General features: G+C 52.7%; 1 protein-coding gene across 3 annotated transcripts in view; it reads left to right on the top strand.

Moving 5' to 3' along the window:
- The window catches only part of nfrkb (nuclear factor related to kappaB binding protein), a 166,239-nt gene that overhangs the window by 68,009 nt on the left and 82,943 nt on the right, over positions 1-15,287 (top strand). For all 3 annotated transcript variants that reach the window (XM_072486848.1, XM_072486850.1, XM_072486847.1), the window contains exons 14-17: positions 4,482-4,525; positions 5,716-5,776; positions 11,039-11,213; positions 12,277-12,383. In XM_072486848.1, coding sequence (XP_072342949.1) covers positions 4,482-4,525; positions 5,716-5,776; positions 11,039-11,213; positions 12,277-12,383 — 387 coding nt within the window. The remainder of the gene's footprint in view (positions 1-4,481; positions 4,526-5,715; positions 5,777-11,038; positions 11,214-12,276; positions 12,384-15,287) is intronic.

Genomic DNA, 15,287 nt, shown 5'->3' with positions numbered 1-15,287 from the left:
CTCGGGCAGCCACCCTCCATCGCCCTGCCTCTCAGGCAGCCTCCCTCCATCGCCCTGCCTCTCGGGGCAGCCTCACTCACTCCATCGCCCTGCCTCTCGGGCAGCCTCCCTCCATCGCCCTGCCTCTCAGGTAGCTTCCCTCCATCGCACTGCCTCTCGGGGCAGCCTCACTCCCTCCATCGCCCTGCCTCTCGGGCAGCCTCCCTCCATCGCCCTGCCTCTCAGGTAGCTTCCCTCCATCGCCCTGCCTCTCGGGGCAGCCTCACTCCCTCCATCGCCCTGTCTCTCAGGCAGCCTCCCTCCATCGCCCTGTCTCTCGGGGCAGCCTCCCTCCATCGCCCTGTCTCTCAGGCAGCCTCCCTCCATCGCCCTGCCTCTCGGGGCAGCCTCACTTCCTCCATCGCCCTCCCTCTCGGGCAGCCTCACTCCCTCCATCGCCCTGTCTCTCAGGCAGCCTCCCTCCATTACCCTGCCTCTCGGTGCAGCCTCTCTCCCTCCATCCCCCTGTCTCTCAGGCAGCCTCCCTCCATCGCCCTGCCTCTCGGGGCAGCCTCACTCCCTACATCGCCCTCCCTCTCAGGCAGCCCTCCCTCCTTCGCCCTGCCTATAGGTTCAGCCTCCCTCCTTCGCCCTGCCTCTCGGGCAGCCTCCCTCCATCGCCCTGCCTCGGTGCAGCCTCACTCCCTCCATCCTCGGTGCAGCCTCTCTCCCTCCATCGCCCCGCCTCTCAGGGCTGCCTCCCTCCATCGCCCCGCCTCTCGGGGCAGCCTCACTCCCTCCATCGCCTTGCCTCTCAGGGCTGCCTCCCTCCATCGCCCTGCCTCGGTGCAGCCTCACTTCCTCCATCGCCCTGCCTCCGGGCAGCCTCCCTCCATCGCCCTGTCTCTCAGGCAGCCTCTCAGGCAGCTTCCCTCCATCGCCCTGCCTCTCAGACAGCCTCACTTCCTCCATCGCCCTGCCTCTCGGGCAGCCTCACTCCATCGCCCTGCCTCTCAGGCAGCCTCCCTCCATCGCCCTGCCTCTCAGGCAGCCTCCGTCCATCGCCCTGCCTCTCGGGCAGCCTCACTCCATCGCCCTGCCTCTCAGGCAGCCTCCCTCCATCACCCTGCCTTTCATGCAGCCTCCCTCCATCGCCCTGCCTCTCAGGCAGCCTCCCTCCATCGCCCTGCCTCTCGGGGCAGCCTCACTCCCTCCATCGCCCTGCCTCTCGGGCAGCCTCCCTCCATCGCCCTGCCTCTCAGGCAGCTTCCCTCCATCGCCCTGCCTCTCAGACAGCCTCACTCCCTCCATCGCCCTGCCTCTCAGACAGCCTCACTCCCTCCATCGCCCTGCCTCTCGGGCAGCCACCCTCCATCGCCCTGCCTCTCAGGGCAGCCTCCCTCCATCGCCCTGCCTCTCAGGGCAGCCTCCCTCCATCGCCCTGCCTCTCAGGCAGCCTCCGTCCATCGCCCTGCCTCTCAGGCACCCTCACTCCCTCCATCGCCCTGCCTCTCAGGCAGCCTCACTCCCTCCATCGCCCTGCCTCTCAGGGCAGCCTCCCTCCATCGCCCTGCCTCTCAGGCAGCCTCCGTCCATCGCCCTGCCTCTCAGGCACCCTCACTCCCTCCATCGCCCTGCCTCTCAGGCAGCCTCACTCCCTCCATCGCCCTGCCTCTCAGGCACCCTCACTCCCTCCATCGCCCTGCCTCTCAGGCAGCCTCACTCCCTCCATCGCCCTGCCTCGGTGCAGCCTCTCTCCCTCCATCGCCCCGCCTCTCAGGGCAGCCTCCCTCCATCGCCCTGCCTCTCAGGCAGCCTCCGTCCATCGCCCTGCCTCTCGGGCAGCCTCACTCCATCGCCCTGCCTCTCAGGCAGCCTCCCTCCATCACCCTGCCTCTCATGCAGCCTCCCTCCATCGCCCTGCCTCTCAGGCAGCCTCCCCTCCATCGCCCTGCCTCTCAGGCAGCCTCCCTCCATCGCCCTGCCTCTCGGGGCAGCCTCACTCCCTCCATCGCCCTGCCTCTCGGTCAGCCTCCCTCCATCGCCCTGCCTCTCAGGCAGCCTCTCAGGCAGCTTCCCTCCATCGCCCTGCCTCTCAGACAGCCTCACTTCCTCCATCGCCCTGCCTCCGGGCAGCCTCCCTCCATCGCCCTGTCTCTCAGGCAGCCTCTCAGGCAGCTTCCCTCCATCGCCCTGCCTCTCAGACAGCCTCACTTCCTCCATCGCCCTGCCTCTCGGGCAGCCACCCTCCATCGCCCTGCCTCTCAGGCAGCCTCCCTCCATCGCCCTGCCTCTCGGGGCAGCCTCACTCACTCCATCGCCCTGCCTCTCGGGCAGCCTCCCTCCATCGCCCTGCCTCTCGGGGCAGCCTCACTCACTCCATTGCCCTGCCTCTCGGGCAGCCTCCCTCCATCGCCCTGCCTCTCAGGTAGCTTCCCTCCATCGCACTGCCTCTCGGGGCAGCCTCACTCCCTCCATCGCCCTGCCTCTCGGGCAGCCTCCATCCATCGCCCTGCCTCTCAGGTAGCTTCCCTCCATCGCCCTGCCTCTCGGGGCAGCCTCACTCCCTCCATCGCCCTGTCTCTCAGGCAGCCTCCCTCCATCGCCCTGTCTCTCGGGGCAGCCTCCCTCCATCGCCCTGTCTCTCAGGCAGCCTCCCTCCATCGCCCTGCCTCTCGGGGCAGCCTCACTTCCTCCATCGCCCTGCCTCTCGGGCAGCCTCACTCCCTCCATCGCCCTGTCTCTCAGGCAGCCTCCCTCCATTACCCTGCCTCTCGGTGCAGCCTCTCTCCCTCCATCCCCCTGTCTCTCAGGCAGCCTCCCTCCATCGCCCTGCCTCTCGGGGCAGCCTCACTCCCTCCATCGCCCTCCCTCTCAGGCAGCCCTCCCTCCTTCGCCCTGCCTATAGGTTCAGCCTCCCTCCTTCGCCCTGCCTCTCGGGCAGCCTCCCTCCATCGCCCTGCCTCGGTGCAGCCTCACTCCCTCCATCGCCCTGCCTCGGTGCAGCCTCTCTCCCTCCATCGCCCCGCCTCTCAGGGCTGCCTCCCTCCATCGCCCCGCCTCTCGGGGCAGCCTCACTCCCTCCATCGCCTTGCCTCTCAGGGCTGCCTCCCTCCATCGCCCTGCCTCGGTGCAGCCTCACTCCCTCCATCGCCTTGCCTCTCAGGGTTGCCTCCCTCCGTCGCCCTGACTTTTGGAGCAGCTTCCATCATGCTTGTCATCACGAGAACTTCCCTCGAGCAAGTTCTACACCTGTCTCAATGTCTAATGATGACCATGAAACCATTGTCATAAAAACTCATCTACTTCAGTAATATCCTTTAGGAAAGGAAATCTGCCGTACTTACCTGGTCTGGCCTAACTGTGATTCCAGATCCGGATGTGGTTGACTCTTTTAAAAAAACAAACTTCCTTTTAGGATGGGCAATGAATGCAGCGCCTACATCCTGTGGATGAATATTTTTAAATTCCAGTTCAGTATTCCAGAGGTAGCACAGTGGTTAGCACTGCTGCCTCACGGCACCAGGAACCCGGTTTCAATTCCGGCTTCGGGTGACTGTGTGGAGTTTGCACGTTCTCCCCGTGTCTGCGTGGGTTTCCACCGGGTGCTCCAGTTTCCTCCCACAGTCCAAAGATGTGCGCGTTAGGTAGATGGCCATGACAATGTGCGGGACGATGGGGATAGAGTGGGGGAGTGGGCCAAGATATGGTGCTCTATAGGAAGGACCATGCAGTTTCAGTGGACGAATGGCCTCCTGCACTCCAGGGATTCTATGGATTCAGCATTGAGAGGGAGTGCTGCACTGTCTGAAGAACTGTCTTTTCATAAGGTTGAGGCCCAGTCTGTCCCCTCACGTGGACATTGAGACTATTTCAAAACGGAGTAGGACGAATCTTTAATCCTCAATGAACATTTTTAAAAGAAATTTAAAATACCCAATTTCTTTTTCAATTGAGGGGAAATTTAGCGTGGCCAATTCACTTACCCTGCCAATCTTTGGGTTGTGCGGATGAGACCCACGCAGACACGGGGAGAATGTGCAAACTCCACACGAACAGGAACCCGGGGCTGCGATCGAACCTGGGTTCTTAGTGCTGTGAGGCAGTAGTGCTAACCACCGTGCCACCCCTAATGATCATTTTTAAAACAGTTTAATTGACCATTATCGCATTGCTGTTTATGGGATCTTGTTGTGCACTGATCGGCTACCATGTTTCCTACATCACACAGTGACTATGTTTCATAAGGCTGTGAAGCAATTTGAGACATTCGATGGTCTTGAAAAAGTGCTTTATAACAAGTTTTCCTTTTTACTCCCTACTTCTGCCTACTTAATTTTATTCCCAATAAATAATCTTTCCTCTGGTTTGCAATCTGTGCCCGTTCAGTGATGTTCAGGCACAGTCATTATTTGACTGAAGCAGTCCATGTTGGGCTCTTGAAGAGTTACGGTTGGGTTAAGGTCAAGAAGGCTGTGACAAATTGTTTCTCTCTCCGACAGGAATCTGAGGAACTCGCAGACATCACACCCCCAACACCCAGAGTGTAAGTATCACTTAATTCAGGGTTCAGGGGCCTGAGGGGATCCTACAAATGATAAACTGGACTGTCAGTTGTGATGTAATCAATGCTGTGGATGCAGGAAGTAGAGAGGCTGTGAGATTAAAACTAATTTGTCCTCAGAATGTTACTGATTTGTAACTGACCTTAACAGTTGCTCAGCTGCAGGAGCTGGGTTAATGGTGCATTCAGTGCTGGTCGCTTTTAGATCTGTGCTGGAAACATTCGCTTCAATTAAAGGATGTAGTTTGGATTATGAGATAAAGTGTAAAATATTTCCAAAGTGAGGCTATCTATCTCCTGGGCTGTGCACTACTGGGAACAGTTCCCTTGAAGATAGTCCAAGGAGCTGGGTGAATGTGTGGCAGATACAGCCTGAAATATCTGCAGAAAAATCCAAACCATCAGAGCACTTCTTTCTGATCAGGCTCACGTAATCCAAGATGATGGGCACTGGTTTGAGGATGATGGGGCGGCACAGTGGTTAGTACTGCTGCCTCACAGCTCCAGTGTCCCATATCCAATTCTGGCCTCGGGTTCCTGTCTGTGCAGAGTCTGCACGTTCTCCCCGTGTCTGCGTGGGTTTCCTCCGGGTGCTCCTGTTTCCTCCCAAAGTCCCACTGCAGGTTAGGTGGATTGGCCATGATAAATTGCCCTTAGTGTCCAAAAGGTTAGCTTGGGTCAGGGGGATAGGGTGGAGGGGTAGGCTTAAGTGGGATGCTCTTTCCAAAGGCCGGTGCAGACTCGATGTGCTGAATGGCCTCCTTCTACACTGTAAATTCCATGATTCGGTACATCTATTGCCAATCCCAACCTGGAGACAGAAAAGAGAGCGAGAGGGTACAGGGGACAGACAGGACAGTGAAGTTGAGGCCCCAATCAGATCAGCCATGATCTTATCAAATGACAGAGCAGGCTCAAGGGGCCTACTCCTAATTCGTAAGTCTGTACAAGAGCTGTCTTCATTCACAGAACATACAGAAGGGGCAAGGTCAGAATCTGCTTCCGGTCAGCAGGGTGATTTAAGGGAATGAATCTGAGTGGGGTGGGGAATGGATGCAATACCAGGCAGTGGTTCTGATTGTCCAGTGAGTGGCTTCAGGGTGCAGCGTCGGTGATTGGGGTTGATTTTAATGAGCTTTAGGTGGTGACTGGTGACATTTGTTTAAACGTAGGAGAACAGACTATGTGGTGAGACCCAGCACTGGAGATGAAAAGCGTGTTTTTCAAGAACAGGTGAGAATCAGGAGTCAAATGAAAGATTTATATACTCTCCAAATCTGTGCATTCCTGACCGAACCTTGACCCCAGTGCCCTGCGGCAGCCCCCTCCCCCCAGTGCCCTGCGGCAGCCCCCTCCCCCCAGTGCCCTGCGGCAGCCCCCTCCCCCCAGTGCCCTGCGGTAGCCCCGTCCCCCCAGTGCCCTGCGGCAGCCCCCTCCCCCCAGTGCCCTGCGGCAGCCCCCTCCCCCCAGTGCCCTGCGGCAGCTCCCTCCCCCCAGTGCCCTGCGGCAGCCCCCTCCCCCCAGTGCCCTGCGGCAGCCCCCTCCCCCCAGTGCCCTGCGGCAGCCCCCTCCCCCAGTGCCCTGCGGCAGCCTCCCCCCCCCCCAGTGCCCTGCGGCAACCCCCTCCCCCCAGTGCCCTGCGGCAGCCTCCCCCCCCCCCCCCCAGTGCCCTGCGGCAGCCCCCTCCCCCCAGTGCCCTGCGGCAGCCCCCTCCCCCCAGTGCCCTGTGGCAACCCCCTCCCCCCAGTGCCCTGCGGCAGCCTCCCCCCCCCCCCCCCCCAGTGCCCTGCGGCAGCCCCCTCCCCCCAGTGCCCTGCGGCAGCCCCCTCCCCCCAGTGCCCTGCGGCAACCCCCTCCCCCCAGTGCCCTGCGGCAGCCTCCCCCCCCAAGTGCCCTGCGGCAGCCCCCTCCCCCCAGTGCCCTGCGGCAGCCCCCCACCCAGTGCCCTGCGGCAGCCCCCTCCCCCCAGTGCCCTGCGGCAGCCCCCTCCCCCCAGTGCCCTGCGGCAACCCCCTCCCCCCAGTGCCCTGCGGCAGCCTCCCCCCCCCAAGTGCCCTGCGGCAACCCCCTCCCCCCAGTGCCCTGCGGCAGCCTCCCCCCCAGTGCCCTGCGGCAGCCTCCCCCCCCCCCCCACCCAGTGCCCTGCGGCAGCCCCCTCCCCCCACTGCCCTGTGGCAGCCCCCTCCCCCCAATGCCCTGCGGCATCCCCCTCCCCCCAGTGCCCTGCGGCAGCCCCCTCCTCCCAATACCCTGCGACAGCCCCCTCTCCCCCCCAGTGCCCATTGGCAGCCCCCTCCTCCCAGTGCCCTGCGACAGCACCCGTCCCCCCCGGGGCCCTTCAACAGCCCCCCCCACACCAGTGCCCCATAGCAGCCCCCAGTGGCCTGTGGCGGTCCCATGTGAATTTTTGGAATTCTCAACCCTTTGAGTGAAGAATGTTCTCCTCACCTCCGATCGGTCCCCTATCCTAAGCCTGTGCCTCTGTGTCCTGGATTTCCCAGCCAAAGAAAACAACCTCAGAATTTTGTATAATTCAATGAGATCACTCCCCATTTTTCTAACTTGCGAGAATATAGAACTCATCATAGGACAAGCCTCTCATTCCAGGGACCAATCGAATGAATCATCACTGTACTGCCTCCAATGCAAGTGTCTCCTTCCTTAAATATGGAAACCAAAATTGCACAGTCGAGGTCTTAGCAAAGCTTTGTACAATTAAAGCGAGACTTCTTTGTTCTTGTACTCAATACCTTTACATTGCCAACATGTCATTTGCTTTCCTTATAGCTTGCTGTACCTGTATGCCAACTTTGTGTGTCCTTGTACGAGTGCACCCAAGTCCCTCTGAACATCAGTGTTTCTAAGTTTGACATCTTTTCAAACATTTTCTGCTTTTCCATTCTTGGGAACAAAGTGAATAACGTCCCATTTATTCCCCATCTCTATTGCTCATTCACGTAATCTGTTTATATCTCTCTGCAGTCTCTATGTGTCCTCAGCTTGCATTTGCAACTGTCTTTCATCAGGAAATTTAGATACATTACATTCTGTCTCCACATCTATGTCATCAATATAGATTGTAAATAGCTGAGGCTGGGCACTGATCCTTCCAGCACTCTCCAGTCATGAACCATGAGCAGGAGTAGGAGGCTCCACAGATATCCCCACCCTCAATGATGGGAGAGCCTAGCACATCTGTGCAAAAGACGAGGCTGAAGTATTCGTAGCCTTCTTCGGCCAGAAGTGCTGAGTGGATGCTGCATCCCGGCCTCCTCCTGAGGTCTCCAGCAGATGTCAGTCTTCAGCCAATTTGATTCACTCCATGTGATATCAAGAAATGACAGAAGGCCCTGGACACTGCAAAGTCCATAGGCGCTGACAGTATTCCGGCAATAGTATTGAAGAATTGTTCTCGAGAACCAGCCACGCCTCTCGCCAAGCTGTTCCAGTACAGCTACAACACTGGCATCTACCCGGCAATTGGAAAATTGCCAAGGTATGCCCTGTCCATAAAAAGCAGGGCAAATCCAACCCTACCAATTATCATCCCATTGTTGTACTCCCAATCATCAGCAAAGTGATGGAAAGTGGGAAAGTATTGGCGACATTGCTTTTAAGTGGCACCGACTCAGCAATGACATGCTCATTGACACTCAGTTTGGTTTCTACCAGGGCCACTCAGCTCCTGACCTCACTACAGCCTTGGTTTACACATGGGCAAAAGAGTTGAACTCATGGTCGAAGTGAGAGTGACTGCCCTTGGCATAAAGGCAGCATATGACTGAATGTGACATCAAAGAGCTCTAGCAAAACTGGAGGCAATGGGAGTCGGTGGAAAACTTTCCACTGATTGGAGTCATACTTAAAACTAATTGTCGACGGTCAATCATCTCAGTACCGGGACATCACTGCAGGGGTCTCTCAGGGTAGTGTCCTAGACCAAACCACCTTCAGATGCTTCATCAACGACATTCCCTTCTTCATAAGATTAGAATTGTGGTGTTCGTTGATGACTGCACAATGTTCAGCACTGTTTGTGACTTCTCAAATACTGAAGCAGTTCATGTCCAAATGCAGCTAGACCTGGACATTATCCAGGCTTGGGCTGACAAGTGGCAAGTAACATTCGCACAAGTACCAGACAATAATCATCTTCAATAAGAGAGAATCTAACATCGCCCCATTGCATTCAATGGCATTACCATCACTGAATCCCTCACTATCAACATCCTGGGGGCACCATTGACCAGAAACTGAACTGGACTATCCATATAAATACTGTGGCTGCAAGAGCAGGCTAAAGGCTTGGAATCCTGCAGCGAGTAACTCACCTCCTGACAAGTCAGAAGTGTGAAGGAATACTCTCCACTTGCCTGGATGAGTGCATGTCCAACAACATTCAAGTAGCTTGAACACCATCAAGACAAAGCAGCCCACTTGATTGACACCCCATCTACCAACTCCAACGTTCACTGTGTCCATTGACACAGTGGCAGCCATGTGTACCATGTACAAGATGCACTGTAACAATTCGTCAAGGCTTTTTCAACAGCACCTTCCAAACCCACAATCCCTACCACCTATAAAGACAAGGACTGTAGTTGCACCAGAACTCCACCACCTGCAAGTCTCTCCCTCCAAGCCACACACCAGCCTGACTTGGAAATATATCACTGTTCCTCCATTGTCTCTCGGTCAAAATCCCGGAATTCACCCCCGAACTACACTGCGAGTGCACATACACCTCAGGGACTGCAGTGGTTCACGAAAGCACATCCTGCTTGAGAGCAATTAAGAATGGGCAATAAATGCTGGCCTAGCCAGTGACAGCCACATCGCATGAACGGATACAAAATAAATAATCCGCTGACTTGAGAGTGCTCCATTTATCCCTACTTGTTGCTTCCTGACTGTTAACCAATCCTCCACCCATGATAATATCCCCGACTCCATGGCCTTAACCCTTATGTGGCACCTTTATTGAACAAATTTTGAAAATCCAGGTATATAAATATATATATATATATATATATATAATACATACATTGGTTCCCCTTTATCTCTCATACTAGTCAAATCCTCAATAAACTGACAAATTTGTCAAACATAATTTTCCACTTGTGAAACCATGCTGACTTTTTCTGATCGTACTATGATTTTCTAAGTGCCCCTCAAACTTCTCTGATGTTTCTTTTCTGATGTTAATTACCTTAATTTCCTCACTCTTTAACCCCTACGTTTCTCTGCCATATTCTCATTCTCCATGCTAACTTCTCCTGTTTTTACCTCTAAGAGACCAGTGTTTACTTTAGCTGTTCCTTTTTTTATGTACCTATGAAAGCTCTTACAATTTGTTTTTATATTCCTGGCTAGTTTGCTCTCATTTTCAGTTTCTTCCCTTTTGATCAGCTGCTATTACTTCCAAGATTATTAGCGTCTCCTAGTACTATTCTTGACCTTAGTGAGCCATGGATGGATGTTTTTTGCTGAGGTTTTGTTTTTCAGTGGAATATATTTGGTTTGAACAGTTACTTTTAAATAGTTCACATTGTTTATCCACTGCCGTATCTTTTCGTCTATTAACCGGATAAACTATAGCCAGCTCTTGCCTCACACCTTTGTTTTAGTTGAAGATTATTGTTTGGGACTCAAATATGTTGCTCTCAAACTTGATATGGAATTTAATTGTATTATGATCACTATTTCCCAGAAGATCTTTGTTATGAGATTACTAATTAAATCTGCGTCGTTGCACAACACCAGATCTAAAGTAGCTTTACCCCCACTTGGTTCCACAGCGTTATTCTCCAAGAAATTGTCACCTTTGCAACCTGCAAACCCATCTTCCAGACTACTGTTGTGATTTGGTTGGTCCAGTCTATATGAAGAATAATGTAGCCTCTGTGACCAATCTCACTAGGACAGGTTACCAACTGAATTCAATAAAATCCTGGAACCAGAAAACAGCTGCGGCATTGTTGTAAATACCGACAGGGTCACACAGTTCAGGGAAGGGAATAACCAGCCAGTCCTGACCTAATGTAAATGTGACTTTAACCCTTAGCAAATGAAACAAGGGATGGGCAATAAATCTGGTCCTTTCACACTGCCTGAAGAGGAAGGTGAAATCCCCGTGGTTTGGATGCAAGGCTGCTTGGAGTTGTCTCCAGCGCTGAAATTGATATCTGCTCCTTTACTGGAGGGATAAGAGGCAGTTTGAGCTGGAGCATGTCCAGACATTTTGACCTTTCAACTGAGAAGCTTAGGGTAGTTTTCTGTTGATGTGTATAACACCCCACACGATACTTGTGGGTGTTGCTGTGAAGCTGGCAGTGGAGACCTCCTTTTGCAGCTGACGAACAGCCTCCAGGAGCTGGACATCCTTATGTTTCATTTGTTCTGTAAACCCGAGAGAACTTTCGGAGCTTATTTTAGCCTGTGTTATTGAGCAGTATGTCACGGACTACAGCAAAGAGTTTGTGGTTCTTTCCGCAGGAGCGCCAGCGATACAGCCAGCCCCACAAAGCCTTCACCTTCCGCATGCACGGCTTTGACTCTGTTGTGGGCCCGGTAAAGGGAGTGTTTGACAAGGATCCTTCTCTCAATAAGGCACGCGAACATTCTCTGCTGCGATCTGATCGGCCAGCCTACGTCACCATTCTGTCACTGGGTGAGATTCTGAACCTAGATTTAAAAACTTGCGACTAAGGAAGAAAGTCAGGTTGATTTTTATATAAATTTGCTTTCCAAACTACCCATCAAAGCTGATAGAAAATGGACTGTCCAGAATCAAGTGGAAGGGAAATGCAAAAAAGAATTAAAAGACAAATATCTGTCTTGAGTTGACGCACTATTGAGCAGAATGCCCCACCTTTCCCACCCTCCCCTCACTCCCAAAGCCCTCACAGCTTTTTGGTGGGGATGCAACGTGTATATAAACACTTGGTTTGGGGTTTGAGTCATTTTGATCAGTTTCTGCTAACATTCTCTCCAGTGTTCAGCCTGAGTGAATGGTGCAAAAGAGAATATGGGCATTGGCTGAGACCAAAGGGTTGTGTTTCGTTTGAGGTACAAGGGGTTGAATGTATTTCTCCAGATATTCTCCCTCTACCGAGGGCTCTGGTTTTCACCAGTAAACGGGTTGAGGGAAAACTAAGGGATTCGTTGGAGGGGCATGTGCACCCACTGGAGAATATGTGCACCCACTGGAGAAGATGTGCAGCCACTGGGTTGGGTGGACACAGTCGCCTGAACTAATTCATGACGTTGCCACAGTGTGAATAAGGTAAGTGCGATGCTGCTGATTTAGAGCTTGTTTTGCGTGGACTTGTGGAGGACTTTACGCAGTTAATACTTTAAAGCTGAACTAAAAACTGACTATGAATGAAATGGGCAGTAATTCTATTGTTCTGTACAAGGAAACGGGTTCACATTTTGGTGCATTTCTGACCGAGTCTGTAGCCAACAGACATCATAAGTTGCTGAAACAGCAGTTTCTGTTTCTAGTGCTGTGTCCAGTGGAGACTCAGTATCTCAGCTCTTATCTAAATGGCTGGGTTTGTACAAATGTCACCATATTCTGTGGAAAGGAGCTGGCATAGGTTTTGTGTTATTTAGATGGTGTTTCTGTCCTCTAAACTCTACAATACGTATCTCAAAGTTTTGAAAGCTCTTTATAAGAATTGATTGATTGTTTAAATATTCTGTGTGATGCAATGATTCATCTCTCACAGTGCGTGATGCAGCTGCCCGTCTTCCAAATGGAGAAGGGACTCGTGCAGAGATCTGTGAGCTACTGAAAGACTCTCAGTTCCTGGCTCCTGAGGTCACCAGTGCCCAGGTAAAGAGACTGAAAAAAAATTATCTTCTTAGCTTGAGTGAGTGATTGAATTGTTAAGACGGGCTCGTGTTGTGTGGCACTACTACTGTGCTAAATGGGATAGACTTCAAACAGTTCTAGCAACTCAAGACTGGGCATCCATGAGGCGCTGTGGGCCATCAGCAACAGTAGAATTGTATTCAACACAATCTGTAACTTTATGGCCCAGCATATCCCCCATGCTACCATTACCACCAAGCCAGGGGATCAACGCTTGTTCAATGAAGAGTGCAGGACAGCATACCAGGAACAACACGAGGCATACTGAAAAATGAGGTGTCAACCTGGTGAAGCTAGAATGCAGGGCTACTTGTGTGCCAAACAACATCAGCAGCAAGTAATAGACCGAGCTAAGCGCTTCCACAACGAACGCATCAGATCTAAGCTCTGCAGTCCTGCCACATCCAGCCATGAATGGTGGTGGACTATTAAACAACTTACGGGAGCAGGAAGCTCCACAAATATCCCCGTCCTCAATGATGGAGGAGTCCAGCACATATGTGCAGATGACAAGGCTGAAGCATTCGCAAAAATCTTCAGCCAGAAGTGCCGAGTGGATGATCCATCTCGGTCTCCTCCAGAGGTCTCCAGCATCACATATGTCAGTCTTCAGCCGATGCAATTCACTCCACGTGATATCAAGTGTTGCCTTTGTTACCTGCTATAAATATGGCAATCAGTAAGGTTGCCCTTCTTTCTTTAGATATCGATATTATATTGCTCAGAGTCGCCAGGTATCAGATGATACCACCACAAGGTTCAACCGGATATCGATCAAAGAGCCAAACACCAGTTAGTTAGTTCAAGCTCAAGGGTACTTTATTTACACACAAGATTAGCATGCAACATAAACACTGCTAGTTAAACTACACCTAACAACTATGACAACCTGTACTTAACTTCAGGCTCCCGGCTTAGGTCAGAGGAACAGTGGCCTTTGTTCGAATCTGGATCTACTGGGTCTGGAGAAGTAACTGCTGCTCAGCTGGGCTCATCCGCCTGGTAGCGGGCGTTGAACTTGAACTTGCTTCTGGTGGTGCTGCAATTGGAGATGGGACGTTGCCGGAGCGCCAGGTCCAAAAGAGATCAAACACATGGCAGTGTCTCTCTTTATCCTTGGGGAGTTTCGCGCTCTTTTGGGCGGTCCTTAGGTTGGACCCCATTAATTGGGCAGTTCTCGATCACAGTCTTCGACCTGAGCCAATAAAGGGGCGGGTGCCTTGATGGCTAGGCATGTCTGAAGCGGTCATTGTCCCTGTTGTTGATGCTTCCTGAGTAAAAGGAGTGGTGCCGAAATCTCTGGGATTGTATCGGTTACTCGAGTACCAGTCCTTTGTTTTACAGAGATGGGCCATCAAAATGCTAATCGGTTGGGGGTTTCGATGCTGTTTGGATTCTTTGCTCACAAATACACATTCAGGCTCTGTGCCTGCCTGAATCTTACATTGACCACATTTCCCTTTAGGCTTTGCGAACGTCCATGTTTCTTGTTGTAAGTGGCCATCCCAGATGCCGACACAAGAAACAGCTGAAGGCACTGGATACTGCAAAGGCTCTGGTCCCTGACAATATCCCGTCAATAGTACTGAAGACTTGTGCTCCAGAACTTGCATCACCACGAGCTAAGCTGTTCCAGTACAGCTACAACACTGGCATATACCCGGCAATGTGGAAAATTGCCCAGGTGTGTCCTGTACAAAAGAAACAGGACAAATCCAACCCGGCCAATTTCCACCCAGTCAGTCCACTCTCCGTCATCAGCAAAGTGATGGAAGGAGTCATTAACAGTGTTATCAAGCAGCACTTACTCAGCAATAACCTGCTCACGGACGCTCAGTTTGGGTTCCATTAGGGACACTCTACTCCTGACCTCATCACAGCCTTGGTTCAAACATGGACAAAAGAGCTGAATGCCAGAAGTGAGAGTGACTGCCCTTGACATCAAGGCAGCATTTGACCGAGTATGGCATCAAGGAGCCCTAGCTAAACTGGAGTCAATGGGAATCAGAGGGAAAGCTCTCTGCTGGTTGGGGTCATACCTGGCACAAAGGAAGATGGTTGTGGTGGTTGGAGGTCAATCATCTCAGCTTCAGTACATCACTGCAAGAGTTTCTAGGCCCAAGCATCTTCAGCTACTTCATCAATGACCTACCTTCCAATATAAGGTCAGGAGTGGGATGTTCGCAGATGACTGCGCAATGTTCAGCACCATTCGCGACTCCTCAGATAATGAGGCAGTCCATGTCCAAATGCAGCAAGATGTGGACAATATCCAGGCATGGGCTGATAAGTGGCAAGTTACATTTGTTACACTCAAGTGCCAGGCATTGACCATCTCTTACAAGAGAAGTTCTAATCAATGCTCCTTGACACTCAAATGGTATTACGATTGCTGTACCCCCCACAATCAATATCCTGGGGGTTATCGTTGATCAGAAACTGAACTGGACTGGCCATATTAATACTGTGGCCACCAGGGCAGGTAAAAGACTCTATGGCGAGTAACTCATCTCCTGATCCCCCAAAGCCTGTCTACCATCTACAAAGCACAAGTCAGGAGTTTAATGGAATTCTCTCTGCTTGCCTGGATGAGTGCAGCTCCAACAACACTCCAGGAGATCGACATCATTCAGGACAAAGCAGCCCGCCTGATTGCTCCTCCTTCGACAAACGTTCAAACTTTCCACCACCGACGAACAGTGGCAGCCATGTGTACCATCCACAAGATGCACTGCAGTAACTCACCAAGGTTCCTTAGACAGCACCGCCCAAATCCACGACCACTGTCATCTAGAAGAGCAGCAGATATCTGGGAACACCACCACCAGGAGGTTCGCCTCCAAGACACTCACCACCCCGACTTGG

This window comes from Scyliorhinus torazame, chromosome 21 (assembly GCF_047496885.1).
Source record: "Scyliorhinus torazame isolate Kashiwa2021f chromosome 21, sScyTor2.1, whole genome shotgun sequence".
NCBI lineage: Eukaryota > Metazoa > Chordata > Chondrichthyes > Carcharhiniformes > Scyliorhinidae > Scyliorhinus > Scyliorhinus torazame.
This window is presented reverse-complemented; position numbering and strand designations above follow the sequence as displayed.